This window comes from Malaclemys terrapin, chromosome 7 (assembly GCF_027887155.1).
Source record: "Malaclemys terrapin pileata isolate rMalTer1 chromosome 7, rMalTer1.hap1, whole genome shotgun sequence".
Taxonomy (NCBI): Eukaryota; Metazoa; Chordata; order Testudines; family Emydidae; genus Malaclemys; species Malaclemys terrapin.
The window spans coordinates 74,807,648-74,825,369 of record NC_071511.1 but is presented as its reverse complement, the minus strand read 5'-3'; the positions used below and the strand labels follow the sequence as shown (position 1 = coordinate 74,825,369).

Sequence of the window (17,722 nt, the reverse complement as noted above, 5' to 3'; positions counted from 1 at the left end):
TGTTTTTTTAAATAGAGAATATTAAATATTCACCTAATTTTTCTGAGGCTTTTTGTAGGACTCAAACATGGGCAGCTCATGTATTTAAGGTATTGAACTGTGTCTACACTAGACGCAAGGTCATGTTTAAGATTATGTTAACGCTTTCTCAAGCACACCTTATTTTCCTAATCTGGAAAAGTACTTTGTAGACAAGTGGAGAACAGGTAGACTTGACATCTATTTTAAATTAAAGACATGATGTATACTTAAGAAGACAAGCTCAAATGAGGGATAAGAAAACTCTCAAGACTCATTTGTGACCTATCTTGACCTCAGGAAGACCAGATTTAACATTAACATTTCAAAAAAATTGGAATTAACTAGTAACAAATTTAAGATCATATGTATATATCAGAGAGAAACAAAAATAGATCACACACACCCCTTGAATTTTATTAGCAGGTCACTTTTGAGAGAAATATTTTAAGTGGCAACGTGCATGTCCCAAATCTGAATAGTTTCAGAAGTTATGGAAAATTTAAATATTTTGTTGCATACAGATTTATTTTTAAAAAATTAAGATAGGAATGATCCAGCTACAAAGTATGTTTTTAGTGCTATAATAAGAACAAAAATACATAAATATTTTGGGAAAGGAGGGTAAGAATGGTTTTGAAAATTTCATAAGGATAATATCTCACTTCCATAACGAAAACAGCACCCCAAAATTAGAAATAAACAGTACTAAACTTCCGATGTTATAATTTTCCATGCTGGTCAAGTTCAGAGAGAAAATAAGCCAAATGTAACTTACAGTAATCACACATCCCTGTGAAAACTTCATTGTATTTCCTGTTTGCAAGGGGGATGATATTTTTAAATTATTAGAGTATATAAACTGTTTTAGGTGTAGGGATAAAATTAATCCTATATTAGATGAAACCACACATTGGAGCTTCTTTTAATTCTACGTTAGAGTTCCATTTTTGAAGTAATGATTTGTGCAAATTATGCAGTAAGTGAACTTGCTCAAAGTGTCACCCACCTGTCTCAGTGGGTGGGGAAACTTGATGGGGCCAGAGGCAAAGAGGGGCAAGCCCAGAAGCGAGGGAGGGACACACTCTATGAAGGGGCACCATTGTAGCTGCTAGTCCCCTCCTCTGGGAGGCTCTTGGAAGGGAGGAGTGCTGACTGGCCAACATCCCCCAGCTCCTGGAGCACGGGCCATGTGGTTGGAACCACTGTTGGGTCCGTTCCAGCAGTGAGAACTACACAGGGTCAGACAGATGAAGCCCCATTGACACCAATGGATCACTAAAATGACTCCATTTTCTCAATTGTGGTTTATTTAAGATACTTCTTTAAGTATCTTAAATAAATACTAGTAGATGAGGTGTGGTATGTTTTTACAAAATACAGTAATTTTTATGACACTTGGCTTCAGCAGTCTTCTATGAAATCTTTGCTAAGAAATGGAGTGAGACCACATTTTTGTGTGTGCAAATTACAGCATAGTTGGGTTAGCAGAGTGCGGGATAGTAAGACCCTACTGTGCGTATTATACCTTGCAAACCTCCATAAAGAAATAACGCTTTAAAAAAGAATTAAACAGTACATATCAGGTTATCCTGCATACTAGAACTTGAGAAGAAATCATGGCTTTTTTTACCCTTCTGCATTAAATAGAAACTCAACTGACTCTTTCATTTTTAAGTATTTTATTAAGAGTCGAAATTTTTAGACTTCTCCTTCTTTCTCCTGAAAATTTAACACAGAAAGTGACAACATTCATATTTAATACTGCTATATTGAGGTTTCATAATTACTAAGTTGCTTCCTTACTGATTCCCAGACACTAATATTTAATTTAAAAATGAATTATTTCAAAGAATGAATATTTGTTTTTATGTTGCTTAAAACTTTCACTAAAGATAGTAATTAAAGTGTTTTATAGTTTGTTTTCAGAATATTTGCATCGTGTATTATATATAGTACACGCCAACATTAATGTCATTACTTTTTAAATATGGAAATGTGTCCTGTGAAGCCTTATTAATAATAGAAAAAATATCATTGCATAGTATGTTGCAGTTAGGGACTTCCCCAGTGTTTTATGGCTTTGTGGCTCATTAGCCACAAATATAGTCTTCCTCTGCAGCAATTCTGTGTTTCTTGTGATGAAGCCTCTTTGTTACTTCATAAGAAGTCACAGATGTGTGAAAAGTAGGCCACAGGTCGAAGGCTGCATGCCCCCTACCCGTACAAATTGAAAGTGACAGACACCTCCCTGCTCTGCCACTAATTTGCCTCCATGTTAAATGCCTCTGAATCACTAATTAAAATGAAAACTTCTTGGGTCCTACCAACAGACTGATTGAGTTATTTATGGTGGAAGTGGTCACCAACAGTAATTGCAGTACATCTTTGAACAAATACAAATTTTTGCATTCAAGAATAGCGCCAGGCTGACAGGGGTCATAGGGTTCAAGCCCACTGAAACAAGAGGCCAAAGAAAGGCAAAATCAGTGTTCTGTTCATCTTAATACAAAATCTCCTTTGTCTCCGTTAACTGCTTAGGTGTCCGAGTTGCTTTTTAGTCCTTCGAGACCTAATTATGCTTCCTTTAATTAATCACTGTAAAATCTTTATTAGGGAAGAATGTGACTACGACTGCTGAATTTTAATTTAACCATAATACTTGTCTACTGTGGTCCTGAAAAGGTGATTTTTAAGTTTGACTGTCTTGCCTATTTCTTTTCAGTGAATGAACAGATTATAATTTTTTTTTTAACTTTATAGCCAAGTGCACATCCATGTAGCAGCCATGATTTTTCAGTGGAGGCTTGCTGTCTGCACAAAACTGCTCATGGAAAGCCAGGAAGATACAAATGTTCTAAGATGGGTCTAGAGGGCATATTAATAATTGATTTAACTGGTGTTGCATGCTGGAATGCAGCATCTTTTTCAGAAAGTTTTATAATATATTGGCTCTCAAAAAGAGGGCACAGATACTATACTTTGTTAGATGTTTCTTAGAGCCTGAATGTAAAATTAAAATCACTAAATATATTTTTAAGGTTAACTTTTTAAGTAGTCTTGTACAGTACACCTTACTTGTTATAGTAGTAAAAATAAATGGTTAATTTGACTTCCTTTCCCTGTAATTATATTTTTCATTGACATGCTGGCTGCTCTTCAAGCTTTTTCTGAAGTGTGATGGCAGACTGCAATGTGATTTTGTTGCTGTAGAGACCTGGCAAATTATAGATAAAAGTTCTTGCTCACTATTTAGTAGTATAATAGGAATAAATTATAATAGGTTTAGATATAACAATTTTTAAACAGACTTTACACGCTAATGTAGTCAACCGCATGATACCTATATGTGAGCCTGAATTACACAGTCATCTGTTGTGTGCTAATAATCTTGATACACATTTTAGAATGTAATTTTGAACCACGTGTTGTATTCCCAAGTATTTTGTTATATAGTTTGAATAGTAAATCTTAGGATAATTAAAACTAGCATTTATGTTGGGGCTAATCTTAATGTATTCAGTAGGCTAGTTATGTTCTGTCCACTGAAAACATTTTCTGCATTTTTTTCCCTTTTTTTTTTTTTTTTTTTAATGTTTCAGAAGGCTTGGAGGAATTTTAAACTTTTGCTAAACACCTTAATTTCACTTTCTTTCAGGAGACAAGTTGGAATATTTATTAAATCATCACTACTGTCAGCCGCCAAATCTCATCAGGCTTCACTGAACAAACCACGTTTAAAATTTGTCAAGCAGCAGGGCCAGTTGCTAAGGGTGACAGTGCACGGGAAGGATTAAAAGTGAACTATGACTCAACTGAAAGTATACGTCAGATTACTGGGAGCCTATCTGTTCATCAGTCTTCATGTTCAAGGTAAATTCATATTTGTTTAAATCTCATTGTTTTTTTAATAATCTTTCATTTGGAGTGGCTATAAATTCCAGTGGTTTTATGATATGGGTCCTTTCAAATATCTGAATGTACAGTACTGTTCTTTTACAAGAGTAAAGTTTGTGTGGCTAATCAGTTGCACATTTGTGTTAGAAAATTGTGAGGGAGTAAATTTAGTGACAAGTGTATAAATTGATTTAAATGTTAGATCTTTTCTATCTTTCTCAGTGTGCATGAGTGGGTCTCACTAATGGTGATTGGTATCATGTCTGCATAAAAGGGAAGATTTTATTTATATTTCCTTACACAAATGTGGATAACTTGTATTTTCTTTATGGGTCTGATATCATAGGCATGTATTGATGTTACTATGGACAAGTGATCAGTCAGCCTCAAATGGTACAAAGAAGTACCCAGAATTGCAGATGACTATCCACGTTCTAAACATATGCAGTAGCTTTTTGCTAAGTTCATTACGTATGTGCATCATTACTTACCCTAAACGTTTCAAATTAGTACTTCCAAGTGTTTTGGGAAACTAGGGTGTGGTGGTAAACGGGATCTTCCTGCTGCTTTCCTTGCGGAAAAAGCTTCCGAGCCTAAGGGAACATGTAAATGACTGGGAACCAGGAGGGCTGCTTCTACTCTAGTCTCAGCACTTCACAACCCTTATTTTGAGTGGTCCGTTACTACAACCTTGATGGTTGAAGTGTGGAAGTTGCAGTTTAGCATAGAAATATTTATTGAGTGGTAGTTTATGGCCTTGTTGTAGCGGGGAAACTGCTTTTCATTTGCGCAAGCTGTGAGATTTTGGAAATCAAGTACTATGCATGTACATCAGTGTTTCTGTTATGTTTAAGAGCATACCTAAGAGAAGATGTGCTATATGTGCATCCACTAAGGGGCAAGGAGAAATCTTCTGTTGAGAGGACGAGACCTATAGCGTCAGTTTGTTCAGTATTTGAGCTTTCATTCAAAAACCTGGAAAATTGTAGTTTTATGGTTGCAGAGGCGTTCACAAGCATACACAGGGCATACCAGAGTACAGTTGTCAAGTATCAGAGGGGTAGCTGTGTTAATCTGGATCTGTAAAAAGCAACAGAGAGTCCTGTGGCACCTTTAAGACTAACAGATGTATTGGAGCATAAGCTTTCGTGGGTGAATACCCACTTCGTCAGATGCATGTCAGACGAAGTAGAGTAGAGTTCTTTCCTAAGTCTACAGACTGCTCCAGTACCTCTGCATTGATCATAGCTTTGCCAAACAGCTGTGCAGTTAACAGGACTCTAGACAATTTGACTGCTATTATTTAGTGCATATATGTAAACAGGTTTGCAGCTTCTTTCCAGACACACATCAATCACTACTTGATGTCATATGGATGGCTCAGTTTTATTTTTAGATGTCACTTGAGCTGCTTATTCTTCAAGAGTAAGAGCCCTCCGAAGATGGACTTACATGTAAAGGGGAAATTATTTATTTTGTAGTTCTTCAAGTGATGGCTCTTCTCTGTAACTTGAAGTCTTCAAGACATGATTTGAGGACTTCAGTAACTCAGCCAGGCAGAGGTTAGGGGGTCAATTACAGGAGTGGGTGGGTGAAGTTCTGTGGCCTGCAATGTGCAGAAAGTCAGACAAGATGGCCGGTGCGTGTGCCCTGGATGCCCCTGTGCCGTCCCACCTGAAGGCATCAAGGGCAGAGAGGGCTCTGCTGTCCCTCATTTTCTTCTTCTTAATTCCTTTGGTGGTGAGACAGATCCCCTGTCTGATTCTCTGCACACATTGTGACTTGGCTACTCTTTTATATAGTTAGGTTAATATAGGTTTTTCAGGGTTTTTTTATTAGTGGTAGGTGTGACACGCACCCCAAGTTCTTCGCAGTTACATTGTTGTGATGTCATTATGACATAATTATGATGTATTTTATGCAAGATAAGTCATGTAAGGTGTCGTCGGAGAGGTTGTGATTTGCTGAATATGCTTGTCCTATTTGTATGCATGTATCATTTTTGTATCTGAGCTTATGAATATTAACTACGTATCTGTATTTCAGGTGTAGTTGCATCTGGGTGGTGCCCACTGGACAGGATGCTTTCGAGGGTGGGTGGGTGGGAAAGGTAGGGCCTGTTCAGGGCAGTGGGCCATTGGGGAAAAAACAGAGGGCCTTGGGGGGAGGCTTGTCTCCCACCTGGGGAGCCTTCCTGAGAGCGCTTCAGACAGCCGCCGAGCGATGGCTGCTGTGACTCTGCAGGGACATGTGGTGAGACCACATGTCTCTGGACTCCATCTTGGGATGTCAGTGTTTTTCCACGGACCAGTTTGGGAACCAAGTTTTGGGAGCAAAGGGTTCCCGCCATATGCAAAGGCTGTATGGGTCAGGGAGTGACATCATCTGACGTTCTTCACTCCTCACCCAGGAAGACTCCTGGAAACACCTGAGCAGCAAAGACGGAACTGGGGGAAGTGCTGAACCCAGGCTAAAGGGATTTTTGGTCTGTGAATAAAACACCTGGCTTTACAGCTTGGAACCCCCAAGTGCAGCTTGCCCCTTAAGAATCTGCAGCCTGCTTGTATAATCTCTTAGGGTGAGAATCATAGAATATTTGGGTTGGAAGGGACCTCAGGAGGTCATCTAATCCAACCCCCTGCTCAAAGCAGGACCAATCCCCAACTAAATCATCCCAGCCAGGGCTTTGTCAAGCCTGACCTTAAAAACCTCTAAGGAAGGAGATTCCACCACCTCCCTAGGTAACCCATTCCAGTGCTTCACCACCCTCCTAGTGAAAATCTTTTTCCTAATATCCAACCTAAACCTCCCCCACTGCAACTTGAGACCATTATTCCTTGTTCTGTCATCTGGTACCACTGAGAACAGTCTAGATCCATCCTCTTTGGAACCCCCTTTCAGGTAGTTGAAAGCAGCTATCAAATCCCGCCTCGTTCTTCTCTTCTGCAGACTAAACAATCCCAGTTCCCTCAGCCTCTCCTCATAAGTCATGTGCTCCAGCCCCCTAATCATTTTTGTTGCCCTCCACTGGACTCTTTCCAATTTTTCCACATCCTCCTTGTAGTGTGGGGCCCAAAACTGGACACAGTACTCCAGATGAGGCCTCACCAATGTCAAATAGAGGGGAATGATCATGTCCCTCAATCTGCTGGCAATGCCCCTACTTATACAGCCCAAAATGCCGTTAGCCTTCTTGGCAACAAGGGCACACTGTTGACTCATATCCAGTTTCTCATCCACTGTAACCCCATGGTCCTTTTCTGAAGAACTGCTGCCTAGCCATTCAGTCCCTAGTCTGTAGCAGTGCATGGGATTCTTCCGTTCTAAGTGCAGGACTCTGCACTTGTCCTTGTTGAAGCTCATCAGATTTTTTTGGCCTAATCCTCTAATTTGTCTAGGTCCCTCTGTATCCTATCCCTACCCTCCAGCGTATCTACCACTCCTCCCAGTTTAGTGTCATCTGCAAACTTGCTGAGGTTGCAGTCCATGCCATCCTCTAGATCATTAATGAAGATATTGAACAAAACCGGCCCCAGGACCGACCCTTGGGGCACTCTATTTGATACCGGCTGCCAATTAGACATGGAGCCATTGATCACTACCCGTTGAGCCCGACGATCTAGCCAGCTTTTCTATCCACCTCTATCCACAGCTTTCTATCCACCATTCATCCAGCCCATACTTCTTTAACTTGCTGGCAAGAATACTGTGGGAGACCGTATCAAAAGCTTTGCTAATAACACGTCCACTGCTTTCCCCCCATCCACAGAGCCAGTTACCTCATCATAGAAGGCAATTAGGCTAGTCAGGCATGACTTGCCCTTGGTGAATCCATGCTGACTATTACTGATCACTTTCCTCTCCTCGAAGTGCTTCCGAATTGATTCCTTGAGATGTGCTCCATGATTTTTCCAGGGACTGAGGTGAGGCTGACTGGCCTGTTGTTCCCTGGATCCTCCTTCTTCCCTTTTTTAAAGATGGGCACTACATTAGCCTTTTTCCAGTCATCCGGACCTCCCCTGGTCGCCATGAGTTTTCAAAGATAATGGCCAATGGCTCTGCAGTCACATTCGCCAACTCCTTTAGCATCCTCAGATGCAGCGCATCCAGCCCCATGGACTTGTGCTCATCCAGCTTTTCTAAATAGTCCCAAACCACTTCTTTCTCCACAGAGGGCTGGTCACCTCCTCCCCATGCTGTGCTGCCCAGTGCAGCAGTCTGGGAGCTGACCTTGTTCATGAAGACAGAGGCAAAAAAAGCATTGAGTACCTTTGCTTTTTCCACATCCTCTATCACTAGGTTACCTCCCTCATTCAGTAAGGGGCCCACACTTTCCTGGACTTTCTTCTTGTTGCTAACATACCTGAAGAAACCCTTCTTGTTACTCTTAACATCTCTTGCTAGCTGCAACTCTAAGTGTGATTTGGCCTTCCTGATTTCACTCCTGCATGCCTGAGCAATATTTTTATACTCCTTCCTGGTCATTTGTCCAATCTTCCACTTCTTGTAAGCTTCTTTTTTGTGTTTAAGATCAGCAAGGATTTCACCGTTAAGCCAAGCTGGTCGCCTCCCATATTTACTATTCTTTCTACACACTGGGATGGTTTCTTCTGCAACTTCAATAAGGATTCTTTAAAATACAGCCAGCTTCCCTGGACTCCTTTCCCCCTCATGTTGTTCTCCCAGGAGATCCTGCCCATCAGTTCCCTGAGGGAGTCAAAGTCTGCTTTTCTGAAGTCCAGGGTCTGTATTCTGATGCTCTCCTTTCTTCCTTGTGTCAGGATCCTGAACTCGACTGTCTCATGGTCCCTGCCTCCCAGGTTCCCATCCACTTTTGCTTCCCCTACTAATTCTTCCCTGTTTGTGAGCAGCAGGTAAGGAAAAGCTCTGCCCCTAGTTGGTTCCTCCAGCACTTGCACCAGGAAATTGTCCCCTACACTTTCCAAAAACTTCCTGGATTGTCTGTGCACTACTGTATTGCTCTACCAGCAGATGTGATTGGAATCCCCCATGAGAACCAGGACCTGTGATCTAGTAACTTCTGTTAGTTGCTGGAAGAAAGCCTCGTCCACTTCATCCCCCTGATCTGGTGGTCTTTAGCAGACTCCCACCATGACATCACCCTTGTTGCTCACACTTCTAAACTTAATCCAGAGACTCTGGTTTTTCAGCAGTTTCATCCTGGAGCTCTGAGCAGTCATACTGCTCTCTTACCTACAATGCAACTCCCCTACCTATTCTGCCCTGCCTGTCTTTCCTGAACAGTTTACAGGTCTGTCGCATCTTACGTGCATTTAACATGCGCGAATTCAACTTTACGCGGTCGGCAAAAACAAAACAAAAAAGAGAAAAATTACAATTTAAATACTGTTCCTATAGTGTGGGCGATTCCACCCGCCATTACATTCAATGTAATTTTGACTATACCTGGTTTTCACTTGAACACGCTGACTGTGGAACGTAACCCCAGCGTAAGATGAGACAGACCTGTATATCCATCCATGACGGTACTCCAGTCATGTGAGTTATCCTACCAAGTCTCTGTTATTCTTCTGCTATGAATCTGCTATTCATATTCAATCTATTTAGTATATTAAGTTTAGTTTGCATTTTTGTTTATTTGCTATGTAATCTGCTTTAATCTGTTCGCTATCCTTTACAATCACTTAAAATCTGTCCTTTGTAGTTAACAAACTTGTTTTTGCTTTATCTAAACAAGTGAGTTGGAGGGAAGTGTGTGGGAATCATAACTCGGGGGCAAAAGGTTGTTGCATATTCCTCTTCACATTGAGGGAGGGGGCAAATTTTATGAGTTTATGCTGTACAGTTTCCTGTTCAAGCTAGCTTTATATTCCAGAGGGGATGGGTGCTGAAGAGCTGGGAGTAACCTTCCCATGCAGGGGCTGGTCAGAGAGCATGCTTGTAACTGCAGCTGGGTGTGCCCCTACTGTATGTATGCTGGTGAAAGTGCAGGCTGGAGGGCTTTGTAGCTTGTCACAGCAGTACTATGTGAGAGGAATCCCAGGCTGGTGGATTGGGGGCTCAGTGGTAACCCAGTTCCAGGTGGCAGCCCTGAGGGAAACCTGTCACAGTAGGAACTTCCTTGTTACCTAGGTTTAGCTGCTATGGCTGAAACCAAGTCCTTGGGGTTCAAAATTTGCTCTTCCTGTGATGCAGCTTTCTGCTTTACAGACATTCATAAGTGCCTTTTTGTGCCTAGGACAGGGACACGTCCCTGAAAGATGCTCAATTTGTTGCTCCTTCTCCAAGAGAACACAGAAGGCAAGAGACCCCTCTTTAACCCTTTATCTTGGAATGCTCAATAGAAGCCTCCTCAGAGCCAGAGAAAAAAGATCCTTCTTGGTCTGAACTGGCTTCCTCAGTTGCTCTACAAGCCTTTGTCAATGTAGGTTTTGGTTCCTTTGAAGAGCCTGGAAGCTCAAAGTTGAGTCTCAGCATGCAGGAGCACTGAGTCCTCCACCTAGTCACCTGAAAGGAGTAGGAAGGAACAACATTCCCATATGCATCCGAAGAAGTGGGCTGTAGTCCACGAAAGCTTATGCTCTAATAAATTTGTTAGTCTCTAAGGTGCCACAAGTACTCCTGTTCTTCTTTTAACATTCCCATAGTAAGCACAGGTCTAGATCACCCTCCCCAGGACTCCTGGACAGTAAAATGATGTATACATCTCACTTTACTCAGCCAAAAGGCATTTCATGGCCCAAATTTGCCATGCAGACACAGCTCAAAATCTGGTCACCAGATACACACATTACCATCTCAGGCAGAGATGGTCTACATTACACCTGTGACCCAGTTCTGATGACCCTGACCTCTATACCTCCAGTGACTAACCCTACAGTGGAGATACTCTGTGCCAAAGTTATTTTTGATACTGAGTGATCTTATGGTATCTTTGCAGCCTGAGTCACGGTTACTCTCCTCAGCTGTTGGAGTGCCCCATACCTCAGTACCAAGGCTGGCCTTACAGAAAATGATGCCCTGGGCGAACTTGTGTTTTGACGCCCCGACCCCCGTGGGCATGGTATTTCCCCTGGCACTATGGGCTCCCCAACCCCTGCACCTCTGTCCTGCGCCCCCTTTGCCACTAACCCCTGCATTGTGCCCCCTTTGCCCCTCACCTCTGCACAGTGCCGCCTTTACCCCAATCCCTGCACTTCCCTCCCACCCATGCCCTGAACCCAGGCCTGCTCTGCCAGTGTGCCCTGCCTCACTGCCCCCCCTGCCCAGTGCCCCCCACCGCCTTATGCCCAGCAACACCCATGCCCAGTGGCCCCTCTCCCAGAGAGCTCCACCGCAGATCTCTGACCAGCGCCCTCCCACTCACAGACCCTCCCCCACTGCCCTGTGCCCTTCTCACAGCTCCCCAGCACCCCATATTCCTGAGGGAATTCCGCACCAAAAAATTAAAAATTCTGTGCACAATATTTTAAAATTCTGCATTTTTTATTTGTCAATAAATAAATGTGGTGGCTCCAGCATGGCAGTGGTAAGTATAGGCCACTGGTTGCATGGAGGTGGGACATGACCCTGCAGCCTTCCCCCTCCTTTCCCCTCCCATCCCCTCCTAGGATAGGGACTTGGGGGTGAGATACCTCTGTGTGCATGTCAGAAGGCCACAGGGGAGCGTTTTACATGATGGCTGGGATGTCAGCCATGACCCAAAATCCATTTGAATGACAAAAAAGAAATAGCTGATACCAGTAGCTGAGTCCAGCCCTCATTCAGTCCCTTACCTGCCACCACTCTGGGCTATCACCTTCCAAAAATGGCCTTTCATTCTCCCTAAAATAGCATGTCACTCTAATCCTGAAAAGTAAAGAGGTGCCACGAGATGTCACTGGAAGGGGGATGTTATTCTAAATTTGTCAATCTTGAGAAAGCAGTGAAGTGATTAAGACACTTTCTTTACACTTCAAGAAGCTGAAGATGTTTTTAAAAGGGGAAGTGCTGACATATATGCACATTACCTATAAGAAAAGGAATCAGCTCACCAGTGCTAAACAGCACAAAGAGAAATAAAGCAAGAAATCTCACTGTTTCCGTCCTTCCCTTCCATGCCTGTCCCCCCCCACATTCAGACTTCAATGCCCAGCCTGGCTCCCCCGCCTTCCCAGCTTCTCTGGGTATCCTCCTTCCTTCCCCCCACTCTGTTCCCAACCTTGCCGGCTCCCCCCTCACCTCCTGCCCGGCCTCACGGGCTCCCCCCAGCTCACTCACATGTCACATCACAAGGAGAGAAAGTTTCTGTCCTGGCCCTGGCCTGGCCCTGCGGGGCCCTTCCCCTGCCAGAGACCAAGTGGTGCAGGCAGTGAGGGTCGGAGGGACTAAGCTCCGCTCTAGGCAGTGGTTGGGTCGGGCTGCTGCACCGCCAGTGATGGACTGGGCTCCTGGGAGGGGTGGGGGGTGGAGCCGGAGCCCTCAGCCAGCTGGCTGAGGAGTGAGTGGACAGAGGGGAGGGGCCAGTAGGGCGGGATCACGGAGAAGCCTGTGGACCCAGCGCTGGAGAGGAGCCAGAGAGGAGTCCGCGCTGCGGCCAAGTGAAGTCCCGCCACAGCCAGCAAGGGGAAGCCCCGAGCCCCTGTTGGGGGCACCCTAGGCATGGGCCCAGTTTGCCCGGCCTTAAGGCCGGCCCTGCTCAGCACTATCTACCAGTACTGCTGTGGTGACCGGTCATCTCTTCAGCTCCAGTGGTAGAGGAGACTCGGGTTCACTCTAGAATTCTAGATAGGTTAGTCCGACCATTAGAGGAGTACTCATTTTTTTTAAATTAAATTAAATTAAATTAAATTAAATTAATGGAGATATCCCATCTCCTAGAACTGGAAGGGACCTTGAAAGGTCATCAAGTCCAGCCCCCTGCCTTCACTAGCAGGACCAAGGACTGATTTTGCCCCAGATCCCCAAGTGGCCCCCTCAAGGATTGAACTCACAACCCTGGGTTTAGCAGGCCAATGCTCAAACCACTGAGCTATCCCTCCCCCCTTTTCTTCCTCCCTTTCAGAATTCAGTTACAAAGTGTCCTCTACCTGTGCACCTTGTTCCCATTCATGACTCCTTACTAGTCTGACTAGACAAGGAATCCAGGAGTTGCCACTATAAAAATAAACCCATGGCTTCTTGGGGAGAGAGTGTCTTTTGACCACTGCAGATTTCAGCTTACAGAGCTGTTCAAAGCATGGAAACCCCAAAGAGGAAGTTGTTGATGTGATTGTTAAAGACAGACATCCTTTTTTTCACATAACTATTTCCTATATGGCTTAATTGGAACAGCTTTATTACCAAAGAAATGGAACCCTAGTTCCATAATTTCACAGTGCAGGGACTGAAGATTTTAGAAAAGGTGCTGTATTTTGTTATTCATTCTCCTATGTTTATAAAAATGTGCCCTCTGCTGAAATTTTGCACAGAAGAACATCATTCTCTTTTTATTCGCCTATTAAAAAATTAAGTTTGGCTATTTCAATTTTAAAACATAATTTAAGATATAAGTTTAGTTTAACTTTTATCTGCTGATCCTTGCTCCAAAAGAATAGGGCAGTTATCCATATGAATGTCTTCAGAGATCACATGCTTGGTACACGAGATGTCACTGGAAGGGCGATATTATTCTATATTTGTCAGGCTTGAGAAAGCAGTGAAGTGATTAAGACACTTCCTTTACACTCCAAGAAGCTGAAGATGTTTTTGAAAGGGAAAGTGCTGATATATATGCACGTTACCTAAAATATTCTAAAGCAAAATCCGCATAACGGTGTATGTTAAATCATTGCTGTCTTCAACCTTGGTATTAGGTAGAAAACTGGTAGATTTCAGTTTTGTTGTAGCAGATGGTTTTCAGAGTCTGTGTCCCAACATACAAAAATAATCTTTAAATGAAAGTAACTTCATAAAAAAGTCAGTCTAGCTGTTGTTCGCAGGGAAGGTCCACAGACTCATTACAATGGGTCTTACTACTTCTTGCAGTTCTTTGGAGGCAGAAACCAAACCTGTCAATCAAGGTTGGCAGGGTTTGGCCACATCTCTGAAGGCTGACCCAGCCAGCCAGTAGGAACTGGCCTGTGAAACTGCAGAAAGGTTTTCCCAGAATATTATTCCTGTTCAGAGCAACAGGAGAGGAAAAATTAAAAACAACAAGAAAGGGATCCTTTTTATTCTTAGTAGTTAGATTATTAGATTCTAAGCGTTTGTCTACAATTGACCAGCATGGCTATATCAGAATAATGATTCTACCATAGTTATACTGGTATAACTCCCTATGTGGATACACTGTTCTGAAATAAAGATGATTTGGCCAAACCAGCTGTTTAAACTGTGTAAGCTTGAATCTTTTATAAAACCATAATTTAAGACTGATGTGCTGACACAGTTCCTGCTGCTTCTTCTTTGACTACCAGGAGTAAAGGGTATCCTGAAAGTTTCTTAGGCATTTTGTGTCGAGTTTCCCTCTACACAACATCTTGCCTTGTCAATTTTTTCTGTCTTGTAATTAGATCAGACACAACTATGTAGCAGGTCTTTAGTATGGTGTCATTGATTCCTTTCAAAGACATATTTGATGCTAAAGTTCCTGAGGATCAGAAATAGTTATTTCTGTGCCAGACCACTCTCTTGTTAGGTGAATCCTTCTTCCTTGCCAGAAAGTTCACGTTTGCATACTTCCCAAAGCCCAGGTCCCAGAATATATATTATTAAACTGTGATATTTTCTCTCTCAATTAGGATGCGTACAGCCAAGCTTTGAACTTCCCATATCTCTATAGACAGCAAAATAAGTAAATGGCAACTCATGCTGAATTATGAACTTTATGAAATCATAAATATGTAATGAAGTTGTTTTGTATGAACTGTTACACTAAACATGCCTTTTTAAAAAGTCAAATTATTTACCAGCAATACATTGGTAAGCAACTCTTTGCAAACAGATGTACCTTGAAAGGAGTATTTTGGAAGTCTCCTAGACCGTCCATAGTAGCTGTTAAAACTGAAGCTCAGTTTCTTTTCCAAGCCTGATTTACAACTCCACCCCCTAACTTCACCAAAATCAAACTATTCCACTTCTCATTTTGCATGATACATTTTTTCCATAGTAAAATTTCTCTGGAAGGTTTGGAGTGGGGTTACAAATTGCTTTAAAGATAGTCTTCCCAGATTCTCAGTTCTGGGTCTTACCTGACAACATTCCTCACAGCTGTTAAAGAATGTTGTCCCCTAAGGCTGCGATAGCAGGATAGGGCAGAAGCAAGGTTCCCTTCTGGTGTAGTACAGTGGTTCTCAAACTAGGACTGCCGCTTGTTCAGGGAAATCCCCTGGCGGGCCGGGCTGGTTTGTTTACCTGCCGCATCTGCAGGTTTGGCTGATCGCGGCTCCCACTGGCCGCGGTTCGCAGCTCCAGGCCAATGGGGGCTGTAGGAAGCGGCACAGGCTGAGGGACATGCTGGCTGCCCTTCCTGCAGCCCCCATTGGCCTGGAGCGGCGAACTGCAGCCAGTGGGAGCCGTGATTGGCCGAACCTGCGGATGCCGCAGGTAAACAAACCGGCCCAACCCGGCCCATCCGGGGCTTTCCCTGAACAAGCAGTGGCCCTAGTTTGAGAACCACTAGTGTAGTACTCAAAGTGTCTACACGGTATAAATGCTGCCATCTGATCATTCCAGTCATTTCCAACTTGGTAGCAGAGAGTGAAAGAACCCCGTTTCACAGAGCTTCTTCATTACTCCAGCACTTCTTGTAGTAATGCCTTTATGGGAGGAAAACTGACTGCGCAACAGCTTCAACCCACTTACATGTGGCAGAACTGTGTTGATTATAGACAGACGCAGGTTGGATTTGATTTAAAAATCACTAGTCAGAAAGACTCGATTTAATCATGGATTTCTACATAAAAGGGCATTCTTGTTGGTTGTTATAACATTAATACATATTCTTCACAACTCAGAGATAGATGTAGGTTTCATTTTCAGAAGGTACACAGTATACATTTTTTAAGTGATTTATTTTGAAAACTTTTCAGGTTCGTTTTACTGCTGTATCAGAAAATGAATGATTGGTTATTTCATTTACCAAAGGTAATTGAAGCAGATATTTATGAAGTCATTGGGAGGTGAACTATCTCCAATTCAGCAGGTTAATCATTAATATTTGGAGGATTGTCTTGCCATGCTGTATTAGGAGGAGAGCATTACCAGACAGACATTTAAATTATTTTATTTAACTAAAACAACAGCGTTATGTATTGTGAATTTTTTTCTTCAACAGCAAACATAAAATATTTTAACAAAACAAGCATATGAATTTCTGAATTTAGTTAAACATTCAAGTTTTTTAAAATCTGTTTTTGTTAAAATTGTTTTTAACTAAAATAGTTAAATGAAATATTTTAGATCTATTCCGCCCCCAACAATCTTCTATTCACTGAACTTTTTGAAACTTTGCACTTTTAGAGAGAGGTAAGACATTGACTCTGTGTACACAAATTTGCAGAGGGACAATAGGGATGAGGTCTGTTATTTCTCACCTCTATACAGTATTTATATTATGTTATATATAACAGTTTTGCTGTTAACAAGCATGTTATCTCTGGAGACATAAATCCACAGTTTGAGAACTGAAAAACTAAGCATCTCTTCTAGACTGAGCACTGAGTCCCATCGGTAGATAGAAAGTTTAACCTTAATAATCTATACAGAAGCTCCTGGAACTCCATAAAATTGGGTCCCTAATCCATGAACTATTGGAACTCATTTACAAAACTTTTCTTAAACATTACATGAATATATTGTCTCATACTATAGAATTAGAATTTATAGTCCCTATTCCATGATGAGATATCTTTGAGCTATAATGTATCTTAATTAAAACTATCGTTAGATAGGTTTTTTCCTCAAAAAGCATTTTATCAAAAAAATCCAATTTAAATTTAAAAAATCAATGATTTATTTTTTTTTTAAACTTGGATTTTATCCACCCAGGTTTTCAAATGATACCTCACAAGGCATAACTTGTACAAAATTTATCATATGGTACAGTGTGTGACAACAGGACTTGGTGGTGATGGGGACTTCAACTACCCAGACGTCTGTTGGGAAAATAATACAGCAGGACACAGATTATCCAACAAGTTCTTGGAATGCATTGGTGCATATTTTTTTTATTTCAGAAGGTGTGGAAAGCAACTGGGGAGAGGCTCTTCTAATTTGATTTTGACAGATAGGGAGGAACTGGTTGAGAATTTGAAAGTGGAAGGCAGCTTGGGTGAAAGTGATCATGAAACAATAGATTTTATGATTGTAAGGAATGGTAAGATGGAAAACTGCACAATAAAGGTAATGGATTTCAAGAAGACAGACTTTAGCAAACTCAGGGAGTTGGTAGGTAAGATCCCATGGGGACCAAGTCTAAGATGACAAAAAGGTTCAAGAGAGATGGCAGTTTTTCAAAGAGACATTATTAAGTGCACAAGAGCAAACTATTCCAGTGCATAGGGAAGGTAGGAAGTATGGCAAGAGACCACGCTGGCTTAACCAGTAGATCTTCAATGTTCTGAAACTCAAAAAAGAGTCCTACAAAAAGTGGAAACTATATTCATCCTTTGTAATTTGACCTAAACAACCACAAGCATGTAGGGACAAAATTAGAAAGGCCAAGACACAAAACAAGCTTAAACTAGCTAGAGACATAAAAGGCAACAAGAAAACACCTCTACTGAGGTTTCCTCTTTCAGTGAAGACTAAAAGGAGGAGCTACATAGTCTGTTCTCTAAATTGATCAGTTATGTAGTGTCTCTTA

The 17,722-nt window shown here is 42.1% G+C and overlaps 1 protein-coding gene across 1 annotated transcript in view; it reads left to right on the top strand.

Moving 5' to 3' along the window:
* Positions 1-17,722, top strand: part of BMPR1A (bone morphogenetic protein receptor type 1A) — a 178,646-nt gene that overhangs the window by 101,163 nt on the left and 59,761 nt on the right. Inside the window, exon 3 of the mRNA XM_054034411.1 lies at positions 3,677-3,891. Within this exon, the coding sequence (XP_053890386.1) occupies positions 3,825-3,891 (67 nt within the window). The 5' untranslated portion in view covers positions 3,677-3,824. The remainder of the gene's footprint in view (positions 1-3,676; positions 3,892-17,722) is intronic.